The sequence below is a fragment of the Solanum verrucosum genome, unplaced genomic scaffold, assembly GCF_900185275.1.
Source record: "Solanum verrucosum unplaced genomic scaffold, falcon-dt-bn FXZP01000253.1, whole genome shotgun sequence".
In the NCBI taxonomy this organism is placed as follows: domain Eukaryota; kingdom Viridiplantae; phylum Streptophyta; class Magnoliopsida; order Solanales; family Solanaceae; genus Solanum; species Solanum verrucosum.
Window position 1 is genome coordinate 1,837,190 of NW_026019984.1, and position 22,780 is coordinate 1,859,969.

The window sequence follows — 22,780 nt, forward strand, 5'->3', positions numbered from 1 at the left end:
GAAAATAAAAGACTTTTAGCTAGCAAGATAGTACAAAAAAGTTGATTCTAGTAATTTGCTAAATCTATCTCCAAACAGAATGCTATTAATAACTTAAATTACTAGCTTCTTATCTCCCTAACTAACCTTAAAATCCATGTCAGATTACAACAAATATTTATCTCCAAACAGAATGTTATTAATGACTTAAATTACTAGCTTCTTACCTCCCTAACTAACCTTAAAATCCATGTTTGCATATTGATTTCAGATATATTTTTTAATTTTTTAAAAAAGAAATACTTTTGAAATTTACAAATTATATAAGCCATAAACGTTTATGTGATCATAAATTATCTCGTTAAAGATAAAATGATAAATTTAAAATTAAATTATTTCCAAACACAAAATATTCATTTTGAAATAAACTAGAATTAAAAAATATGTCACATAAAATGTAACATTGAACATAATTAATTAAACTAACTGTAAGCTTCATAGTAAATAGTAACTATACATGATAAGCTAAAATTTGTGAATCAAATTGAAATGAAACAAAATAATCTTTTAATTAAGGTTTTCAAAGTATCATTTAATTATCTTGAAATCTTAACTAATTGTAAACTTCACAATTGCTATACTAAAGTTTGTGTATTGCAAATATTGGGAAATTCACATTTCGACCACATTTAAAACATTATTCGCATCATATCAATAAAAAAATATAGTTACACTATTCACATTCACAATTTTTTTTAATTGAATATGATTTCACCATTATGAGCGATACATTTCAACCAACACCTATGCAATTCACTATCTTGAAATACAACTAAGTAAATCTTTAATTAAGATATCATTTGATCATCTTAAAATCAGAGTTATTACAAATTTATTATACTTTTCTGAATATCTATATATACTTATAAATTAAAAAAAGATATATCATTTCTGATTTAATTATTTTGTGTACACTTTACCACCCCTTCAGCTCATAATCCAAGAAACAATCTTAGATTTGATTAAAAGATGTAACAATTCAATTTAAGAAATTGTCGACATTAATTTTTATATTTTATTTTTACTTTATTCAAGAAACTTCAAAAGCTTTACAACTCTACAAAAAGCAAGCTAAAATAGTAGTAATTCCAAGCCAAAAATAGGTGAATATCTTTATTACCATCTTATCTCCAACTAACTAACTTATTAACTCTTTCATTACTACAAAGGAAATTTTTCAAAGTTACTTTTCCCACCATGAAAACTTGACATTCGTCTTCACAAAACTTTAGAACATGCAGAAAAATCCAATGCTAAAACCTCCATCGTCTTGACACGAATTCGTATTTGATAATAGTTCTCTCAAGTTTTTTTAGTATAAAAGCTCGGACTTACCATCTCAATATCTACATTCAATCAAAGTAATATACTGTGAAGAAATGTTAGTACATTAGAGCTCACCTCTATGACTATTAACTTTCATACAATGAAAAACTTGACTCTGTTTAACAAGCAATTTTGTGTTTCTCTATGTTTTCTTGTGTTGTTTTTCTCTATTGGTGTAGCACAAGAGCTTCTTTTTAATGGAGATGTTTCCAAGAAATGTAAGGAGGGAACAGGATCCAGTTACCTTTGTTCTTGGGCTAGCGATAAAATTGTTGCGGATAACAATTTTGCTCCATCCCTTTTGCGACAATCAACCTTGAATTCACGAGTATATACTAAGCCTGCATATGTATACACACCTCCACAACCTTCATCCTCTATCTATGAGACTCCTTCAACTCCACAACCTAAAGTACCTAAATATCCATCATATAGGCAAGTGTCTTATGCAAATTATCCTCAACCAAAGGTCTATAGGAGATCACTATTAAAAATTCTACCAAGTTCAGCTTATGACCAACCTCCTCCAGCATCTCCACCACCTCTTCAAACACCTCCTACTTACCAGCCACCACCCGCTCCTGTCTACAAACCTCCAACAAGTCCATCGCCTCCTCCACCGCCCCCACCACCCCCTCCTGCCTACAAACCTCCACCAAGTCCATCGCCTACTCCACCACCACCACCACCACCTGCCTACAAGCCGCCACCAAGTCCATCGCCGCCTCCTCCTCCACCACCACCACCTGCCTACAAACCTCCAACAAGTCCATCGCCTCCTCCACCGCCCCCACCACCCCCTCCTGCCTACAAACCTCCACCAAGTCCATCGCCTCCTCCACCACCCCCACCACCCCCACCACCACCTGCCTACAAACCTCCACCAAGTCCATCGCCTCCTTCACCACCACCACCACCTGCCTACAAACCTCCAACAAGTCCATCGCCTCCTCCACCGCCCCCACCACCCCCTCCTGCCTACAAACCTCCACCAAGTCCATCGCCTCCTCCACCACCTCCACCACCCCCACCTGCCTACAAACCTCCACCAAGTCCATCGCCTCCTCCACCACCACCACCACCCCCACCATCCCCTCCTGCGTACAAACCTCCACCAAGTCCATCGCCTCCTCCACCACCCCCACCATCCCCTCCAGTCTACAAACCTCCACCAAGCCCACCACCCGCTCCTGTCTACAAACCTCCAACAAGTCCATCGCCTCCTCCACCGCCCCCACCACCCCCACCAACCCCTCCTGCCTACAAACCTCCACCAAGTCCATCGCCTCCTCCACCACCCCCACCACCACCACCACCTGCCTACAAACCTCCACCAAGTCTATCGCCTCCTCCACCACCCCCACCATCCCCTCCTGCCTACAAACCTTCACCAAGTCCATCGCCTCCTCCACCCCCTCCTGCCTATAAACCTCCACCAAGTCCATCGCCTCCTCCACCGCCTCCACTACCCCCTCCTGCCTATAAATCTCCACCAAGTCCATCGCCTCCACCACCCCCTCCTGTCTACAAACCTCCACCAAGTCTATCGCCTCCTCCACTGCCCCCACCACCCCCTCCTGCCTACAAACCTCCACCAAGTCCATCGCCTCCTCCACCGCCCCCACTATCCCCTCCTGCCTACAAACCTACACCAAGTCCATCGCCTCCTCTACCGCCCCCACCACCCCCTCCTACCTACAAACCTCCACCAAGTCCATCGCCTCCTCCACCGCTCCCACCACCCCCTCCTGCCTACAAACCTCCACCAAGTCCATCGCCTCCTCCACCACCCCCTCCTGCCTACAAACCTCCACCAAGTCCATCGCCTCCTCCACCGCCCCCACCGCCCCCTCCTGCCTACAAACCTACACCAAGTCCACCGCCCCCACCATCCCCTCCTACCTACAAACCTCCACCAAGTCCATCGCCTCCTCCACCGCCCCCACCATCCCCACCACCCCCTCTTGCCTACAAACCTCCACCAAGTCCATCACCTCCTCCACCACCCCCACCTGCCTATAAACCTCCACCAAGTCCATCGCCTCCTCCACCGCCCCCACCACCCCCTCCTGCCTACAAACCTCCACCAAGTCCATCGCCTCCTCCACCACCCCCACCTGCCTACAAACCTCCACCAAGTCCATCGCCTCCTTCACCACCACCACCACCCCCACCACCCCCTCCTGCCTACAAACCTTCACCAAGTCCATCGCCTCCTCCACCGCCTCCACCAAGTCCACCGCCTCCTCCACCACCCCCACCACCCCCTCCTGCCTACAAACCTCCATCAAGTCCAGTGCCTCCTCCACCAATCCCACCGCCCGCTCCAGCCTACAAACCTCCATCAAGCCCACCGCCATCTCCACCAAGTCCACCACCTACTCCGGTCTATAAACCTCCATCAATCCCACCACCTCCTCCACCAAGCCCACCACCTACTCCCATCTACAAACCTCCACCAAGTCCACCCCAAAGCTCACCAGGGTATGGAAATCCTCCACCTTCTGGTTACTATTAAATGAATAATAAAAACTACTTGTAACAGCTGGAGTTGTATCAATTGTATTACGTATGTTTCTAAAAGAAACATGTGATATAAAGTGGAATAATCCAGCACTATTTGGTTTAATGCATTTGTTCCTCCTATTAACTTGTTCCTAGTTTGTTTAAAGAAATTTCATATTGCCTTTGAGTTATGTTATTTCATAGTTGGAACTGGTTGATATGTTCATTAATAAAAGAAGCAACAAAAACGATTTGTGACCATTTCGTGTGTCATTTGCACTGTTTTCTCTTTTTGGTGTTGGCTTTTAATTTATGCCTCTTACTATAAATAACTTACTTACGCCATGAAAGTTTATATTTTTATATTATAATATTTCACAAGTTAAGTTCGAATATGATTTTAATTTCTAAAGAATTTATGGCTCACTAGACATAAGTTCTATTGTTATAATACTTTATCATAACTTTAAAATATATATCAAATGTAGAAAAAGTAAAAATAAATAAATTAAAATTGAGAAAATACTGAAGTGGAACCCATATACATTACCAATTCATGTCCAGCAAATTACTCCAATAAAATATTGTACAATGATGATGATGTTGGCCCTTATTAAGAAAACGTGTAACTTTAACCTCTTTATTTTTTAAACCAAACATTAAGTATTATATTTTATTATTTTTACATGTCTATAAATATAAAAATAAAGTACAATTTTTGGTGAAGAGATACCTTCTTTGTCATAATACTATTATTTTCTCCGTATATCTTTACTTGTCTATTATATTAAAAGTAATTATCCAACAATACTTGTTTAGTTTGAAAAATCAAAAGATAATTTATCCTTTTGTGTCTATTTTACCATTGATATTAAATAATAGTATTCAATATATTTTCCAAGGCATTAAAATTAATATATTCAAAGAATAATATAGTAATATTATCTCTATTATTTATTATTTCTTAAAATGTGTGTTAAGCTAATAATGGACAAATGTAAATATTTAACACTATCAATTCACTTAAAAATAATTGTAGGTTACGTATAATAACAAATAGAATTAGTATAGTAAATAATAAAAGATTCCAAGTGAAGCTCTATTTTTATTTTAAAGCATGATTTATATGATTTGTACATCTTCTTACGCATCAATTTTGTGACGTGTGTGCATAGCAAAGACAAGTAAACACCCTTAAATGAGCTGTCCTAATATAGTGTTTTTTCCACCATTGATATTTGTCTGTGTCATAATTAATAAGGTATAAGTATTAAAAACAATAACAATAATAATAACATATTTCGTATAGTTTTATAAGTAAAATCGAAATAAAATATACGTAGAATTTATGCATTATCACCCCCCATTTTTCTTGTCACCGGTCTAATTAAATTCTGCCAGAACCGTTGAAAATCGCTTAATAAAATTCGAACGATCGGCCTGCTAAATTTTTTATCTACATTTTACACCCTTATAGTTTGTAGTTGTCATTTGTGACCCGTAAACTCTTTTAATTTATGCATATATGATATAAATTTGACGAATTTAAATTATAAACCATAATTAAAATATTGAAAATCGAAAATCTCTCTGTTTCACTTTGGTGCGTTTATATAGATTAGTTGGAACTTAGTGCATCGAACCGTTTCTGGATCATATATTGCATGGCCTATTTGAGGGTGACACTCTCAACAAAAAAAATTCCATATCCATAGTTCTAACACGACTACGTGAGACCTCGAATAAGAGTGAAGTAGTCTCACTACTGTACCACAATCCATATTGGTATAAGTATATGTGATGAAATAAATTTGTAGCAACTTGCTTCTTCTCTCGTTATTTTAAATCAATTTTGTTTCCACTTTAGCTTTCTATAATATTTTTTTATCCTCTCAAAGTTTCTATAGACACACTTAAAACATAAAATGTTCTTTATTGGAATTATAGATTGGTTTGGTTAAATGAATTAGTTACATTACCAAATGGAAAAAAATATTTCATAAGATAACTCTCAGGTCGATCACATAATTTCGAATTTCTAAAAAGAGTAGAATAAGAGAGTATTTGAATTGGCTTAAAAGTTGGTCAAACCTACTTTTCGGTCAGTTTTTGACTTCTGCAGTTTGGCAATATAAAAAATAACTTAGAAAAGGTCAAAAATGACTTAAAATAAGTCAGAAACCAAAAGTAGGTCTCCCCCTACTTTTTATTTTTTGACTTAAAACTCGTTTCAGTTTGACTTTTTATATTTTTACTTAAAAGTTACTTTTTTTAAGTCAATCCAAACGGGCTCTAAAAGAGTCCATCGACTCTTTTTGAGTTTAAAAAATTTAAACAAGTGTTTATACACACAAAATAATATATTTTAAGCAAATTTGATATGAAGGGAAATATTTCGTAGAATTAAAAATTAATTAACTTTATGAACAAATAAAATTAGTACTTTATGAACCATACATCTTTATATTAGATTAAAATTTAGAAAAAAATTTACTTGCAAGTACAAAAAAAGAAAAGGCTTATTGATTGAGACATCACTTGAAAAAAACAGAAAAAATAATTTAAAAAAAGTTTGACTTGTTCAAAATAAGAAATGATTAATAATGAGATAAAAAAAGGGTACAAATAAACCTAAATATTATTATTGGGACAACTAATTAAAACCGTGTGGAAACTTTTCAATCAAATAAAAATAAAATTCTCAGTTCACACGTTAACTCTATTGTCCCATTTTGTGGAACAATTACTATAAATATATAGCAAATACAAAACCAAAACCAAAAACAAAACAAGAGAAAAAATAGTTTTTTTTTAATTTAAAAGAAAAAAAAGGATAAAAATGGTGGAAATTATTTCACCAGGATTTAGATTTTATCCAACAGAAGAAGAATTAATATCTTTTTATTTACATAAAAAGCTTGAAGGAAAAAGGCCAGAGCTTGATAGAGTAATTCCAGTTGTTACTATTTATGATTTTGATCCATGGCATCTTCCAAGTAAGTACAACTTCGATAGTATCAATACAATTTAACATGTTATACCGATTTAATTATCGTTTTTATCAAAATTATTTATTAGTGTTCTATCTGTTCCAGCTTATGTGATATCTTTCAAGTATACACAATACTTTTCTTCTAGTTCTTGTTCATTTCTTCATCTTCACAATTTTCATGATTATAATTCTAAAGTTTAAGTTATATGCATCGATCGATAGTATTAGTGTCGTTTTATATCAAGTTAGTGCTTATTGTAGAAAATATTTACTTGGGATTAGTGCTTCATCTGTTTCAGTTTATGTGGCATTTTCGACCACACAAACTATCTTCTTCTACTTCTTTCTTTATCTTCATTCTTGATCACCATTTTAATAAACCAATTTGCATGGTTACAATATTTGAATTTAAGTTATATACGCTGATGATATTATTAGTGTAATTTAATATGTTATATAAAGTTATTATTTAATGCATATTATAGAGATTTATACTCCTCCTATCATAACTTATATAACAGTACTTGACTAAGCACAAAGTTTGAGAAAATAAAAAGTTATTACAAACTTGTAGTTTAAAACCAAACACAAAATTGTTCATGTTCTCTTTGAAACTGGTTACAATAACAACATTTCTCTATAACACTATATCTGAACAAACGACATTGTTGTATAAACATGTTCGACTGTATAGAAAATACACCTTATTATAAATGCCTTGATTATGCTATCGACTTTTATTTTTCTATATTATCAGTACATAGAACTTAAACTATGTGTAATATTTTTTATGTAGAATTTCATGGGGAATTGTGCATGGGAGATACAGAACAATGGTTTTTCTTTGTGCCAAGACAAGAAAGAGAAGCTAGAGGAGGAAGACCATGTAGAACAACAAATTGTGGTTATTGGAAAGCAACTGGTTCACCAAGTTATGTTTATTCATCAAATAGCAAAGTTATTGGAGTTAAAAAAAGTATGGTATTTTATAAAGGAAAAGCACCTACTGGTAAAAAAACTAAGTGGAAAATGAATGAATATAGAGCTATTGAAGAAGAAGTTAATTCAACTATTTCTATTCCTAAGGTAATATTATTTTTTACTGTCGATACTTTTCTTTCTACGATATTTCTTGCATTTCCTTTAAACTTGTTTGGTAAAGAAAATGATTTTCTTAAGTCAAAGGTCTATAGAATTTAACATTTCTACTCCATAGGAATAAGGATAAAATCTGTGTTACTCCAGATCTTACTTTTGAATAATTATATTGAATATATTATTGTTGTGCTATAATATTTGAAAAGGAAACTAATTCTTTTCTATATCTTCAATAAAGATACTTGTAATCTTCATCATGGATATATATTGCATACTAATCTTTATAACAAAAATAATAATTCCAACCTCAAACAAATTAAGATTGACTAAATGAATTATACACATTACATGAAATTTTAATTTATCCTTTTTTTTCTTATGATATATTTAACAAAATTAAGTTTTAAAAAAATCTTATTTATTACATATATAATAATAATAATAATAATAATAATAATAATAATAATAATAATAATAATAATAATAATAATAATAATGTTTCAACAATATTGTTTTTTCATGTGTCAATTTAGGCTATGTACTTTATTTAAATAAGCTCAATTTTCAGATGAGATAAATTTGAACAGGTCAAAGTTAAGTTAATAAATCAATAGGTCGTTATTTTACTCAAACTTACATGAGTTAGACATGTTTGTAATTTAATGAGCTAATTTTGTCACTCGTTTATTGCAGTTAAGGCACGAAATGAGTTTATGTCGAATTTACGTCATATCAGGAAGTTTTCAAGCGTTCGATCGGAGACCAATTGCACCAACAATAACAAGGGAACCATCAAAATCAACTATAAATCAAGGTGGAATTTCTATGGAAAATGTCACTAAAATGGAGGCAATAAGTTCCCCTGATGAAAGCTTAGCTATGGAAGAACAAGATTATGTTAATCTTCATCATAATGATCACATCCCTATTATTAATCAAGAAATTAACATCAACTCACACAACAACAAGAGGGTTAAAAGTAATCTTCATGATGAGACTCTAATTAGTGGTTGGGAACCATTTAACTGGATGTAAACTCGATATCTGCTCTGGGACCTGACTAAGTTGATTTATGTTCGTATAAAGTTCATTATAGAAAGAATCACTCAATACTAGGATTTTTTCAGAAATTGAACCCGAAACAACAGAGTAGAGGAATTTTATCTGTCCACTATAACTATTGATAGTAAAATTAGTTTGTATTTCATCTTAGAAGGGTTAAGATAGGAAAAAAGAGAGGAAATATTAGGATGATTTCATTGTGAAATCAAACATTTGATTGTACTATATATTTTGATAACAATATTTTATTATAATATTTATATCTTCTATAAAACTAATATTTCGTGTTATGTTATATTATGTTATATATTGTTTATAATAATATTTATTGTTATAGCTAGAAAAAATATCGAAACAAACAATATCCTTATAGAGAAATTTGCCTCTATATGTTTTTTTTCCTTCAACAGCACTCATTAAATTATTATTCCATCTAATTGCAACTTTCGTGGAAAGTGTCTACCCAAAAAATAAAATAAAATTACCATGAGCTAATTATTTCGTTTTTATTTGTTTATTAGTTTTTACTTGTCATTTTTTATTCTATCTAATATATTTTTATTTAAAAATAAATCACTTTTACTTGTTCACTTTTAAAGACATAATTTTCAGTTATCATCTTACTCTTCCGATCTTATCCATCGTGATTTCTAAAAATAGTTATATTACGTTACTCTTTTTCTTTATTTCTATTTGTAATTATATTAAAAATAGATGTCCGTCTTTATTATATCACTTTGGCATATCAATAAAAAAAAACATACATAGGAGTATTAGTATTTTTAGATCATTAATTATTTATTTTAGAATCATTTTTCAAGACTAAATATCAATTAATATAAGTATGTATTGTGGTAAAACAGCAAAAGCATTCATATTAATTATTATTTCTTAAAAAAATATGTTAAGTTTAAATTGGACGATTAAAAATAAAGAGAAGAAATATTCATTTTAAGAGTTTGAGATAAAATTAATTATGTTTCTTTCATCTCTCTTTAGTATCAATTATTATTGAAGACTACTTGAAATACCTCAAGTAAATATTCAATGAATACAAATGATACCTTAAGTCATAATGACAGTAAAATAATAAAACCCCTCTTAATTAACATTTTTTCAAAAAATGTGTGAAAGAGAAACACGATAGACATAATGTCATATTATTCTTTGAAAATGGAGAAAATGTTGTCGGAAAATTTCCATCATCTTAACATGTTAAAGGGAGGAAATTTCCATTTATCGTAGTGAATGTGAAATTTACCAAACACCAGATGAATTAAAAAAGATTATTTACAATAATATATTTTTTAATACTATGATGAGAATATTTTCCACATAGAATTTGGAAGATTTTGGTATCCACATGAATGCATGTCCACTTAAAATATTGAGTCTTTTTTCAAGTCAATTTCAAAGACTTGGTCATTCTTCCAACTTGCTATCACTTTTTTTTTATTTACATAAAATTAAAATAAAATAAAATATGGTGATTATACCAAGTCTATAATAGTTAAGTCACTATCAATGACAATGCTTTTTTCTATCAAATTTAGTGACGAAAATGAATGTCAATCCTAAATAGGGTTAGTAATGTGATTGAGTGACAGATTGATAGCGTAATAACTCTCCAGACAATAAATTTATGAGAACTTAGTAACTTTCATTTAAATTTTAATTACGCGAGCATAATAAAAAATTTACTAAATAATTGTAAATATATATGTACCATTGTTATAAACTTTGAATTTGGAATCTATCTCCAATCATATCATCTTATTTTTATAAGTTATCATATTAGATAGATGAAATATATAAAGACAGTTCGGTTCTCATTTTTACTTTTTATTCTGTAGATTTTATTTAAATTGATTGATTCATCAGATGATCATTTAACTAATTATTATCTTATATATTCACTTTCTTTGTTAAGAAAAATTGAAATCAAGAAAAAAATAACTTTATGATTAATTTGAGGTCGATGTAGACTTATGAACATAGAAAAGTTAGCCATGAAGGTAAGAATAATGATTAAATAAAAGCTATTGAGTTCTCGTAAAATTATAGATAGAGCTCTGAAGACAGTAATAAAACATTGTGTGTATGTGTGTGTTTGTGTTTTGTCTATTAGATTATTTTCCACAAACTTATTGGAAGTTTTTGGGCATTGTGTGGTCTGCTTAATTATTTGATAATTTACATGAAAGAATTAGTCAATATTGCCAAGATTAGTTAATTAATTAGGTGCAGCATTAAATTATGAAAACAACACTTCTTTGTTGATATGACAATTAAGTTTGGAAAATTTTGTTGTTTTCTTTAGTCTTTTTGTCTTAGAATTTAATGTCTTCTTCAAGACTTATTTCTTTAGTCTTTTGGTTAATATCAATGGATTATCTCTAATTGACAGATCTAGAGTTTTAAAATTTATGAATGTCAAAGACATCTTTAATCTGACAAAGAAGGTTTCGTCATTTGGTTCCTTATAAATGATGTTAGGATTGACCTGTTCATCCTTAGAATTCGAAAAGAAAATAGAGACTTTAGTTGAATATTGATCCATAGTTAGAAGGTTTATAAAGGAAATTAAAAAATATGAAGAATGAACGCCCGAGAAATCAAGAATACAAATAATAGATGGTTGTTCTTCATTGTTTCATAATGTATCGTTTTATTTTGTCTTATTGTATTATGTTGTATTATTTTATGAATGTATAACGTTTACAAAATAAAATTATTAAACGACAAGTAATTGCATAATGAAAAAGATAATAAGATAACCATGCGATCACACTAAATCGTTTGTTATATAAAGTGAGTCTTTCATCATTAAAATAGGTAATAACCACTGATCGATATGTGTTACTATTTTTATACATAGAAATATTAACTTTATATACAAAATATAATTTTTCGATGAACTCCTTAGGTCCCTAATTCCGTCCGTACGAAGCAGCGCCGTCTGTTAGAGGGTTTCAGGTACAGTGACCGGAGAGTCACGGAAGATGAGAATAGAGGGAAGGGAACCTTGATTAATTGTGGGTCCCACAGTTTCCTTTGTCGGAAAAAATAAATAATCGCACCTGGTATTTACATCAAATTAATTAATGCATAACATGTGAACTTAGTCTCTTCGTAAATATTGATTCAGTAAAGTATTGATGTTGCTATTTCATATATTTGCTAATTGTTATTACACATTTTGATCAATTATTTGATACTTATTGTCGACTTGCATGTATCTCGATTATTTCATATTTGTTGTCCACTAATAAAAATATCAGTTAACCCCAAAAATCAAGCCAAATTTCATAGTTGAGATGCTTGATAACATGGTCCAATTTCTCAATGGTCTAAAAAGAGCAGTTTGCTGCACAAAACATCCTGCATTCACGTAGAGTCCAGGGAAGGACCGCACCTCAAGAAATGTGATGAAGACAGTCTACCCTAATGCAAGCATTAGTGGCTACTTCCACAGCTTGAACCGGTCACACGGAGACAAATTTTAGAGCATAAGCAAAAATGCAACTTTATAAAATGGGAATATTGCAAGTTGTTACAAAGCAAATCTTACACTAATTTGCATGAACCTAAACAAATGCAATCTGCTAACCAAAACTTGAAGCTTCAGCAAGATGGCTAAGTTTAAATCTAACGCCGAAGACAATTCAATAAGATTTACAACGACAACTATAAACATGAACACAATAAGTAAAATGGAGTTTATTAGAGAAGAGGCGGTGTTTACTATAATTTCAGGCCAAGTAACCTTCAATTCCCCAATTTTCTACTTCCAACTTCGCGAACCCAAACTGTTATTGCCATCCTTGAGGCTCTATAAAAATGTCAAGAAAGAAAACAGATTAGATGGTAAGAAACGATTTGGTGTAGAGATCAAGCAAATCAAATGACTTACCATTCGTTTAAATGATCGGTTAGGTGAATTTTTCTTGGCCTTCTCGGGATCTGGTTTGGCACGGTCAAGTGCCTGCAGAAGAGTTATAAATGTGTGAACCCGCAAACTTACAAGTTCTAGGATCAGCAAGTAAACAAGAAAAATAATTCAAGAAATGAGTCTCGAGGCATTTTAGTTACAAGGAACTGCAGTAAGACAAAACAATGCAGCTGAGTAGGCAGAATGTGATATCAAAACAGAAAATTGAATTAAAGCTGAGATACATGTGGGACTTCAGTCCTTAAAAGGCACTAGGGTCATCAAGCATCGTGTTTCGGAAGGTCACATAGACGCCATTTAAGCAACATGTATTATATAGTATAAAACCAGTAATGTTATATGAGAGTGAATGTGGGCTGCTAGAGTCCACCGTATCTACAAGAATAAGACTGGGCACCGGACCAGAACGAACCGGTACCGGACCGGAACGGGACGGTTTGACCGGGTTGTTGACCGGTACCGGGATGAACCGGACCGGAATTACCGGGATGGAGGCTCAGTTCCGTCCCGTCCCACTATATACCGGGATAGAACCGGGACGGACCGGAACGGAACAGAACGGGATAAACGGGATGGCACATATAGCTATTTCAAAAAATAATTATTTTTTTGAGTAAATTTGAATTACGAAAATTCGAATGTTTTTTTTATTTTTCTAAGTTATATTAGTTTATAGTATTTAAGTTTTAAAATTTATAATAATTTTACTTAAGTTTATTTTAAAGATTTTTTTTTTTAATTTTTACATATATAAATTGTAAGTTAAGTTTAATAAAGTTTTTTTTTTAGTTTTTGAGCTTATGTAGTTATGTTATAAGTTTTAAAGATTTGAATCTTTTGAGTTTATAAGTTATTAAGTTATACTTATAACTTGTAAGTTAAATAACTTAAGTTTGTAATTTAAAAAAAATTAAATAAACAAAAAAGAAATGCTAATAAAAGTAAATAATGACAAAAATATTATTTTTTATTTTAATTAAAAATGATTTACCGGGACCGGACCAGTACCGGACCGGACCGGAACGGAACCGGAATGAACCGGGATGAACCGGTACCGGTACCAAATCATGGTACCGTTCCGTTCCGTGTACCGGTTCAATGTATCCCATCCCGTCCCGAATACTACCGGACCGGAACGGACCGGAATGGTACTGGTACAACCCGTTCCGGTGCCCAGCCTTATACAAGATGAGTGTTGCAGAGATGTGGATACTAATATGAATGTGCCAGCCATACAAGAACAAGATTGGACCTTAACCATTTAGCTTTTTCGTAGAATGACTTTGATGAACAAGTTTCATGGAAAAACACAAAATGGAAATCACCTAATTCCCCAAGAGAAACAAACTCAGACATTTTGATAGGATTGCACAAAAAACCATTAGGAAACCTCTACATTCAGCCTCATCGGAACAAGCGTGAACTTATTGCTAAAGGTAAACAGTTGCCATGATTCTTTCAGCAAAAAGTAAAAAAAACGCAACCACGGATATAAAATTTAGCAAACTTTCCAATTAGCATTCTTTGTAGGTGGTCATTGCCAAGCACGCATTTGTATTACAGAATGGCATAAACATGCTATTCTATTGTTCCTATATTTATCATGTAAGATTGATAATTACCTGTATCAATGACTCCACCTGACGCCTCATTCGAGTATGCATGAAACATTCAGAACACTGTTTACAGAAAAAACATCGGAGTGATTAAATTTCGGATATAAAGTTTGACAGAAATAATATTATCATATTAAAAACTTTTGAGGCATGCCGCAATGGTTATAAACATGCTATAAATTGATCACTTCACTTGAGAAAGATCGTTTCTTTGAAATAATCCAAGTTAGTGAATACACAAGGAACCTTGCAGTTGCAAGACTTTAACAGGCTCAAGGCCTCCATAGATAAACTGCTTCAAGGATCTACAGATTCCAGTACTAAATATCCAGGAACACTATACAGGTTAGGTTACAAAGGCCTGAATTAGAAATCATTACAAACAGCTTTAGCTATTGGGATATATATGTGTGGCATTTAGTCTTCATATTCTCCTAAAATGTATAAAAGGTAATATATATATATAATGCCAAACATCCACTGTGTGGGACATTTTAATTTCGTGGATTCAAAGAATGAAGAGCTTTAAAAAATTCTAATAGAATGAAGAATCCTTGTCTAAAATTTTGTAGTCACAGAAATATAGAAGAAAGTAGTTAGTAAAATACAGGAACATAATTGTGAATGAAGCTTTCTATATTTAGTCAGCAAGGCCTTCTATAAGGTTGAAGGTCATCATCATTTACGGAAATCTTTCAAAGCATATATTCAAGATTCACTAGAGACCTTCTGAACATAAGACGTTGTGAATTGTGTTGCATCAAGTATGGAAGTACATTAATGTGACATAATTAAGTCAATAGACAAGAAACTTTTGGTCTAGAATTCTCACCTTAACATGATAATTTACATAAGCATGAAAGGTTGATAGGTTCCAGACAGTTCTGTCCAGCTTTCTGCCTTCCACGTGGCGAGAAAAAATTACTGTGTTTGCCAGAAAATAAGTTGGTCATGGGAATCACAAAATATCAATGGAATAACAAAGTTAAAATATCTGTTATACCAAAACTAACAAATCCGGCATTAGCAGATAATGATTCTGTAAAAGCTTCCGTCAGTTCTTGAGGAGGAGATGGAGACCATAAACAAGGAGGGGCATTGTTAAGTCCAGCAGTTCGCCTTGCCTCAACAAATTCCTGACAAAAATCAAATTTCAAAGAGTGAACCACCCTACTCATTCAGGCACATGTAGAGTAATATCCCAATGGAAAAGAGAAGCACCAAAAATCTTGCAAGAAAATTGAATGAAAGAGCTGGATTTTTTTCTCAAAGACAATGGCCTATATACGACTCATTGCACCTTCAAGTCTTCCCGGAAGACATACGGTTTCTTTGGTATCACAAATGGCATAAAAACTTCAGTCTTGAAGATGATAAGAAAGTGACAAGCAAATTGATTACAAAGAAACGAATCATATTGTATCCAATTTCAAAACAATCTTCAAACTAATAGGATGTGTTTAAGTCCCACACTAGTCGAGGAAATTGGTTGTAGTCTTCTGATGAGATCTTAGGCAATCCTCCCCATGAGCTAGATTTTTTAGGGTTTAGTTAGGTCCAAGTTCCATCTCTTAACATGGTATCAGAGTCAAACTCATCAATCCATGTTCTTATGTTTCTCAATGTTGGACCCCGTGTTATGTTATCCACGCTTCAGTTGTCCAGCTTTCGGCATGTCGGGGACTGTTAAGTGTCGCATTGGTTGAGGAAATGATTGTCGTCTCTTTATATGGTCTTAGGCAATCCTCTCCTCAAGAGTTACTTTTGGAATTGAATTAGGCCCAAGTTCTATGTTTTAACATGATGAAGGCTTAATTTGGATGTTCAAATATCAGAATGTTTACCACAGTAATCCGTTAGCATAAAACAAAATGAACAGAAATTTTCTAATAATACTACTTTTATTGGAAGCTATTAGTTCTCACACCTTTTCATTTCTTGGATTGGGATGATATAAAGATAAGGACAAGAACACATTAAAACGTGTATAAGTTTACCTGTAAGAAAGATGTTGCTAGAACAGTATCTATGGAATCATTAAATCTCATAGGAAATATGACAGTCACCTTGTCTGCCTGCAAAAAGCCAGTGCATTGCATCATTTAATCTGAATACTTTATAGGCTCCTCACAGATAGATACTAAAATAACTACAATGTGCATCATTTATGCATTCCAAAAGAAAATTCATGCCTATTAAGAAACAAATTTGGGAGGGGGGGGAGGATGTTGGAACTAAATACAGATACAAGTTTAAAAAACACTTAACAAATGAGGAGACAAGTACTAGCAGAACTTGGATATGGCAGGATTACTCTGGAGTCAATGAGGCAAAGTAGGCTGAAAGATATCCACATGGGGTTATTGTCAAAAGAATTGGTTGATTTAGCTATGGTACCCAAGCTCAACAAGGTAAAAGAAAGTTTTCACTGCAGAATTTGGAAATGGATTCATAGTGAAAAACTGACTTTTCACCACAGCATTTTGAAATGGATTCATGTTTATTGAACTTAAGCCTATAGAGGTAAGCTATAATTTTCACCACTGTGTGCATGTTATAAAGTAGATAAAATTACTCACCTGAGGTACAAGGAAAAAAGACTCGTTGGGACGATGAACCAGGGCAACGGGCTTGCCTAGATCAGAAGGAACTGTCCTTGTAACAAGTTGTTTCAAAACTGCCCTCAGTGGGGCTCCCATTACTACCTCCCTCACCGATGCAATCTTTGTCAGGAGTGCATGTTTTTGCTCTACAATCAGAAGGAAATATCATAAGCAATGTATATTCCAGGATTGTAACTGAAACTTTCAGCAAAAATAGACAATCACCCAGTTCAGAAGTATCAAAGATTTTCTGAAAATTAGTACTCTACATAGAACTGTTCACAAATTTAAAGAGAACTGAAATAATAAGTATACCAACTCATAAAAAAAAGTGTAATGCTACATATTGACTTGTACTACCATCCCAAGTTTGCACTTTGGAGCTCGAATCCGACCAGCTAAAAGATCAACAGTGAAAGCTGAAATTACATTGGATTGTGAGGAGGGGTGTGCTGAAAGTAGAAATATGGTTTTTTATTTTACGCACTAGCAACATCCAGGAGGATATTTTCCTCCTGGATTTGGTGGATACCTCATAATACCACCGGCAGTACAGATATGGTTATTCTTAGGTAATTTTAAATACTTTATAAGAATAAGAGTAGGTCCAATGAGACTGGTGCAATATTCAAAAAGTTGTAAATAGTAAAGCTATATAATTCTCAATTACAGAAAATGGACACAATGGACTGAAAGGAAACACATGGAGGAAGTATATAACAAAGAGCTTTAACCTAAGTGCATACAAAACATATAACACAGATCCAAGTGAACCATGGCACACAGAGTTAAATTTTGCAAGGGCCTTTTAGTCTTTATTTCAAAGGGAGCTATTCCCCTGCTTGTATACTTTTTTTGAGTTCGTTGAGTACCTCTGATTGTTTTGTGCTTACGTCTCTCCTTTGAGTACAAAATTTGTTTTTGGGGAACAAATGTTCTAAAGCCACCAATTGAAGATCAAGTTAAAAAAATTCTAGAGTACAAGACAACAAGACTGAGATTCGTAGAAAAATGGAAAAGTTTGATTCACCATTGCTAGCCACAGTTGAACTTTCTTTCTCGATAATGAGAACCAATTGGCTCTTTAATTTAATCCATATACTCAACATTGAGATGACTTTGCTCTTTCCTTTTGGGCAACACATGGTTGCCAACTTTTACAGATGAATAGGTGACTTCTGTAGAGAAAAACTCTAGCTTGTTTAATTGTTTCCTGTACAGATCTTTCATTGGACTTGTATCCTTTTGTTTAGAGATTATTTACTGAACTATGATATTCAAGAACAGAAATTCAGAAGCTTGGAGGCCCAACTTCGAGCCGACAGTGAATGCTGCATACTAGTATAATATACAGTTATATCTTTTTTCTTTGAAATATTTTGCCACTACTCAGACAATAAATTGTACTTTCAATAGCTAGAAGACTGAGGGAAAAATTGTCAATTTCCCTTTTAGTTCTAGGAATAATGAAAACACACACACAAGCCAAAAAAACTCCATGAGAAAGGAAACACTGAAATTTTCGACTGAAGAGAAACAGAGAAGAATGAAAACCCTTTTTTCATGTGTGTGTGCTGAATGTGTGCTTATCAATGAGTGTTCTCAACTTAGATTGAAAGGAATTTGGTAAAATAGACATGCAACATGAAGTGGACTCTTGATGAACCTTAGAAGATAAGAACCCCCCAAAATTTTCTAGTAATGCAGTTTGGACTAATATCCTATACCATCCAGCACAATTATAGCAAGCTCATAATGACCTTAAAGAGGAAACTTGCAGAACCTTCATCTGGGGGAAGTTTTGACAAGTTTAGTTTAAGTGTGAGATTAAACCCATCTCTTGGAGGATCAAGAATTTGTGCAACTACACCATATGCTGCTTTTATGGCTTCTAGCGCTCCAAGTGGAAGTCCACCAAAGAGGACAGTTTCTGGAGGTGGTATGGGCAATGATACAGAAAGAAGCAGGACATTTGGATTTTTCACTGAACCCTGCAGAATATGTTACAGATTAGCCAGCCAGATGTATCATAGATGACAGCATGTCAAAATAAGATATGACCATCTCAATTAACATTTTTAAAATAATGATGTGTTTAGTGGTTCTTCCATTTTTCTTTTGAAGGGAAAAAAAGAAAGAAAACTGATCAAAGTGGACTGTTGTATGATAATAACTCACCTGAATATGGTAACGGATATCATCAAATTCAACCCATTGGCAGTCCAGTTCAACTCCTTTCTCAAGACTGCAAAATAAGGATGTGCTGTCAGAATCTACTACAGATTATTCAAACAAATAACGGAATGGCATCGGTTCTATATGCAATACATGGCTGCCAATTTTTTTGGAAGATTCAAGGATCAGTAAACTAGGTACGTCATATTTTAAAACTTTTAGCATACACCAATTAGTGAAAGAATAAGCTCAGAGCAATTGGACGATTAAAGGAACCGGAAATTTATGCTATATTGTTAACAGGGAGGGGTTCCCATGACAAATCACTAAACGGAAGTAAACAAATTAAAATGATCAATTTTAATATCACGGTAGCTAATGCTTGAACAATTAATCAAATTTTGAACATTTGTGACTTTGTTGGCAGCACTTTTGGATTGATTAGCTGATTCTACTTCGGTAACTGATAAGTGTAGCAGTTCATGTTCATCCTCTACTCCAGCTCCCTGGGATGCGAGGAAGGAAATGCAACTCTCCAAACTGTTATGCAAAAGGTAGAAAAAGTTGAAACACTTGTGCATTTTTTGAAAATGCACATTACAACATTATGGTACTTTATTCACATAGTAATTCCGTGCTTCACTGTATAGTGATCATCTAGAGCTTGCCAACTATTGGACATACTCATACTGAATTCACCCATATACCCATGTAACACGGGTGTTAATGACTGAAAGATTACATCTTTACGCTTAAATAAGAGCAACAACAAATGCTAATACCTAGCGACACATATAAGTGCTTCATCTTCGTACTCAAGCACAGAAATGAGTTAGAACTACACAGAAACATCAACTATACTAGCTGTAACTCAATCAACTAGAGTTTGCTAAATATCGGACATACTCATTCCAAACAGTTACTTGGGTCCTTATGAAATATTCACCCACATACAAAATCCATGTAATAGCACAAAGAGTGTAGCCTAGTGATCAATGAAGTGGGTTGAGAATCATGTTCAAATCCCAACAGAGACAAAAATACTTGGCGATTTCTTCTCATTTGTCCTAGCCTTTGTGGTCAAAGTTACCTATTAATTGTTGTTGGTAGGAAGTGGCGGATATCCCATGGAATTAGTCAAGGTGTGCAAGGGAGGTGGCACATATCCCGTGGATTTAGTCAAGGTGTACGAAAGCTGGTCTGGACACCATGGTTATCGGGGAAAAAAAAAGATTGCAACTTTATGCTTAAGAAAGTGCAACAACAAATGCTAATCCAGCAGATGCATATAAGTACTTTCATCTTCATAACCACACACAGTTATAAGCTAGAACTATGCAAACATCAATCATTCTAGCTGCAATTCAATCAGCTCCCATAAAAAATAAAAATAAACAATAATGCAATCCACAGAGGTTTAATCTTATTAGCTCAGTTCATTAGCTGGCTACCAAAACTTTCACAAGCTTTCGATTCCCCACTTTGTAATCCCTTCCCCCTTCTCCTACCCTAATTTTCTTTTTAAATACTAAAAGATTGCAACTTTATGCTTATGCTAATTCCAGCAGATAATCACACACAGAAATGAGCTAAAACTATGCAAACATCAATCAACTCCAAAAAAAAAACAGCAATAATGCAAATCCAGACTACCCTAAACCACAAATTGACCGGAAAAAGTGTTAAAAAGAGGGAAAATTGAAAAAAGTGAAATGGATTGAAGCTTACTTCTGGACGCGATTGTACAAGATCTGAAGGAGATATCTAGAGGGAGATTGCAGTAATATCATCGATCTCTTTCACACAACAAATTCACAGTTTGGGTTCTTTGAAAACTCAGAGAAATTAGAAAGAAAACAGAAATCAAAGAATCTTGAATGGGCAATTTGATGAAGTTTTGTTATTAAAAGTTTGATTTCTCTTTTGTCATCAATTTGTTCAAGTGGGAAAAGTGATGTAAGAATTATTGAATAAATCAATCACTATTCAATATTGTTGTTACACATATCTTTCATAAATTGAAATACCCTCAATTATTAATTTTATTTTCAAATTATTAACAACTTTAAAAATACTCTTTAATTTGACTAATTTAACTTAAATATTTTCCTGATTTTGCAACATGATTGAAATACAACCTAAATTCAGGTAAAGTTTAGTAGTATTTTCGCCACTTCTCTTGACTTTTTATTAAGTAGATGTTTGGACATGCGATATGAAATCATGAGATGAAATTCCAAATTCTCCACAAATCATGATTTGGAATTTTTCAAATACAAAAATTGACCCAAAAGTTTATATTTTTGTAATACCAACCCCAAATATATATCTACTAACTATTTATTTGATAGGTAAATAAAATTTATAATTCATATCTTTATTTTTTTAAACCATTTATGTCTCATATATAATGATTATTCTCACTAACATAGAATTTATTAGAGCAACTTTCACATATAGCAAACAAAAAAATCATATTTGTATGATATAACAAAGTTTGCATAATTGCGCTCCATAGCAAACATATATATGTATAATTCGCTATACATATGCAATTGAAAGTTATGTCTATTTCGCTATACATATATACAAAAAGAAGCAATTGTATAATTCGCTGGCTCCTTTTCAGATTTGTATAATTTCGTTGGCAGGCCATTTGTATAAATTGTTGTTAGCCTCTCGTTTGTATAAATTGTTGACAAAAATATTTGTATATAAAAAATCGCTCTCTCTTTCGCTTTATACAAACATAAATTATACATTATATTTGTATAATTTGTGTTTGTATAAAACGAGAAAGAGAGAAAGGCAAAAGAGAACTGGGTAAGAGAATATTTGTATTGTATAATTATAAGTGTATAAGACGAATATATATGTATTTGCATGTGTATATACAATTTTCTTTCGATTTATACAAACATAAATTATACATTATATTGTATAATTTGTGTTTGTATAAAACGAGAAAGAGAGAAAGGCAAAAGAGAACTGGGCAAGGGAATATTTTTATTGTATAATTATAAGTGTATAGGACGAATATATATGTATTTGCATGTGCATATACAATTTTCTCTCGCTTTATACAAACAGAAACACAATTTATACAATTCTGTTGTATAAAGCGAGAGAGGCGAGCACAAAGGGAGCGAGCGAGAAAGGGAGGGTGGCGAGCGAGAATTTGGAGGGAGAGAGGCGACTGACAAACGTTTGCTACGGGGCGCAATTAAATCAAACAGTAGCTACTCCATTTATTTTAGATTATACGTTTGTCATTCTGTACAATTATCCCAATTTATTATTACTTTAAATCAATTTCTATGTAACCATTTATATTCACCAAATTCATTATTTTTTATCAAAAATATTTACCAACTAAATTTACCAATATATTTTATTTATATGATAAAATAAA

The 22,780-nt window shown here is 33.3% G+C and overlaps 3 protein-coding genes across 3 annotated transcripts; 2 read left to right on the top strand and 1 right to left on the bottom strand.

Annotated features, from left to right (window-relative positions):
* Window positions 1-1,465: 1,465 nt before the first annotated feature.
* LOC125818343 (uncharacterized) lies at window positions 1,466-3,883 on the top strand. The gene has a single exon (XM_049497870.1). It carries the CDS (start codon window positions 1,466-1,468, stop codon window positions 3,881-3,883), a length of 2,418 nt encoding a protein of 805 aa, XP_049353827.1.
* A 2,790-nt stretch (window positions 3,884-6,673) lies between these two features.
* On the top strand, window positions 6,674-9,300 carry LOC125818295 (NAC domain-containing protein 90). Its single transcript, XM_049497839.1, has 3 exons — window positions 6,674-6,866; window positions 7,659-7,948; window positions 8,654-9,300. The coding sequence occupies exons 1-3, from the start codon at window positions 6,710-6,712 to the stop codon at window positions 8,993-8,995; spliced, it is 789 nt and encodes a 262-aa protein (XP_049353796.1). The 5' UTR covers window positions 6,674-6,709; the 3' UTR covers window positions 8,996-9,300.
* A 3,222-nt stretch (window positions 9,301-12,522) lies between these two features.
* LOC125818291 (actin-related protein 2/3 complex subunit 2A) lies at window positions 12,523-21,289 on the bottom strand. Its single transcript, XM_049497836.1, has 10 exons — window positions 21,097-21,289; window positions 19,372-19,438; window positions 18,977-19,184; window positions 17,170-17,339; window positions 16,588-16,665; window positions 15,594-15,726; window positions 15,423-15,514; window positions 14,597-14,653; window positions 12,936-13,007; window positions 12,523-12,854 (listed from the first exon to the last, which is right to left on the bottom strand). Exons 1-10 carry the CDS (start codon window positions 21,156-21,158, stop codon window positions 12,807-12,809), a joined length of 987 nt encoding a protein of 328 aa, XP_049353793.1. The 5' UTR covers window positions 21,159-21,289; the 3' UTR covers window positions 12,523-12,806.
* Window positions 21,290-22,780: the final 1,491 nt, after the last annotated feature.

What these genes read in the sequence shown, in the direction of transcription:
- LOC125818295 (XM_049497839.1), top strand. Translation starts at nt 6,710, where the DNA reads ATGGTGGAAATTATTTCACCAGGATTTAGATTTTATCCAACAGAAGAA. An exon ending in TGATCCATGGCATCTTCCAA is followed by an intron (nt 6,867 to 7,658) that starts GTAAGTACAACT and finishes TTTTTTATGTAG; the next exon opens with AATTTCATGGGGAATTGTGC. An exon ending in CAACTATTTCTATTCCTAAG is followed by an intron (nt 7,949 to 8,653) that starts GTAATATTATTT and finishes CGTTTATTGCAG; the next exon opens with TTAAGGCACGAAATGAGTTT.
- LOC125818291 (XM_049497836.1), bottom strand. Translation starts at nt 21,158, where the DNA reads ATGATATTACTGCAATCTCCCTCTAGATATCTCCTTCAGATCTTGTAC. An exon ending in TAGCAACATCTTTCTTACAG is followed by an intron (nt 15,727 to 16,587) that starts GTAAACTTATAC and finishes GATTTTTGTCAG; the next exon opens with GAATTTGTTGAGGCAAGGCG. An exon ending in AGGTGGAGTCATTGATACAG is followed by an intron (nt 13,008 to 14,596) that starts GTAATTATCAAT and finishes ACTCTTCTGCAG; the next exon opens with GCACTTGACCGTGCCAAACC.
- LOC125818343 (XM_049497870.1), top strand. Translation starts at nt 1,466, where the DNA reads ATGAAAAACTTGACTCTGTTTAACAAGCAATTTTGTGTTTCTCTATGT.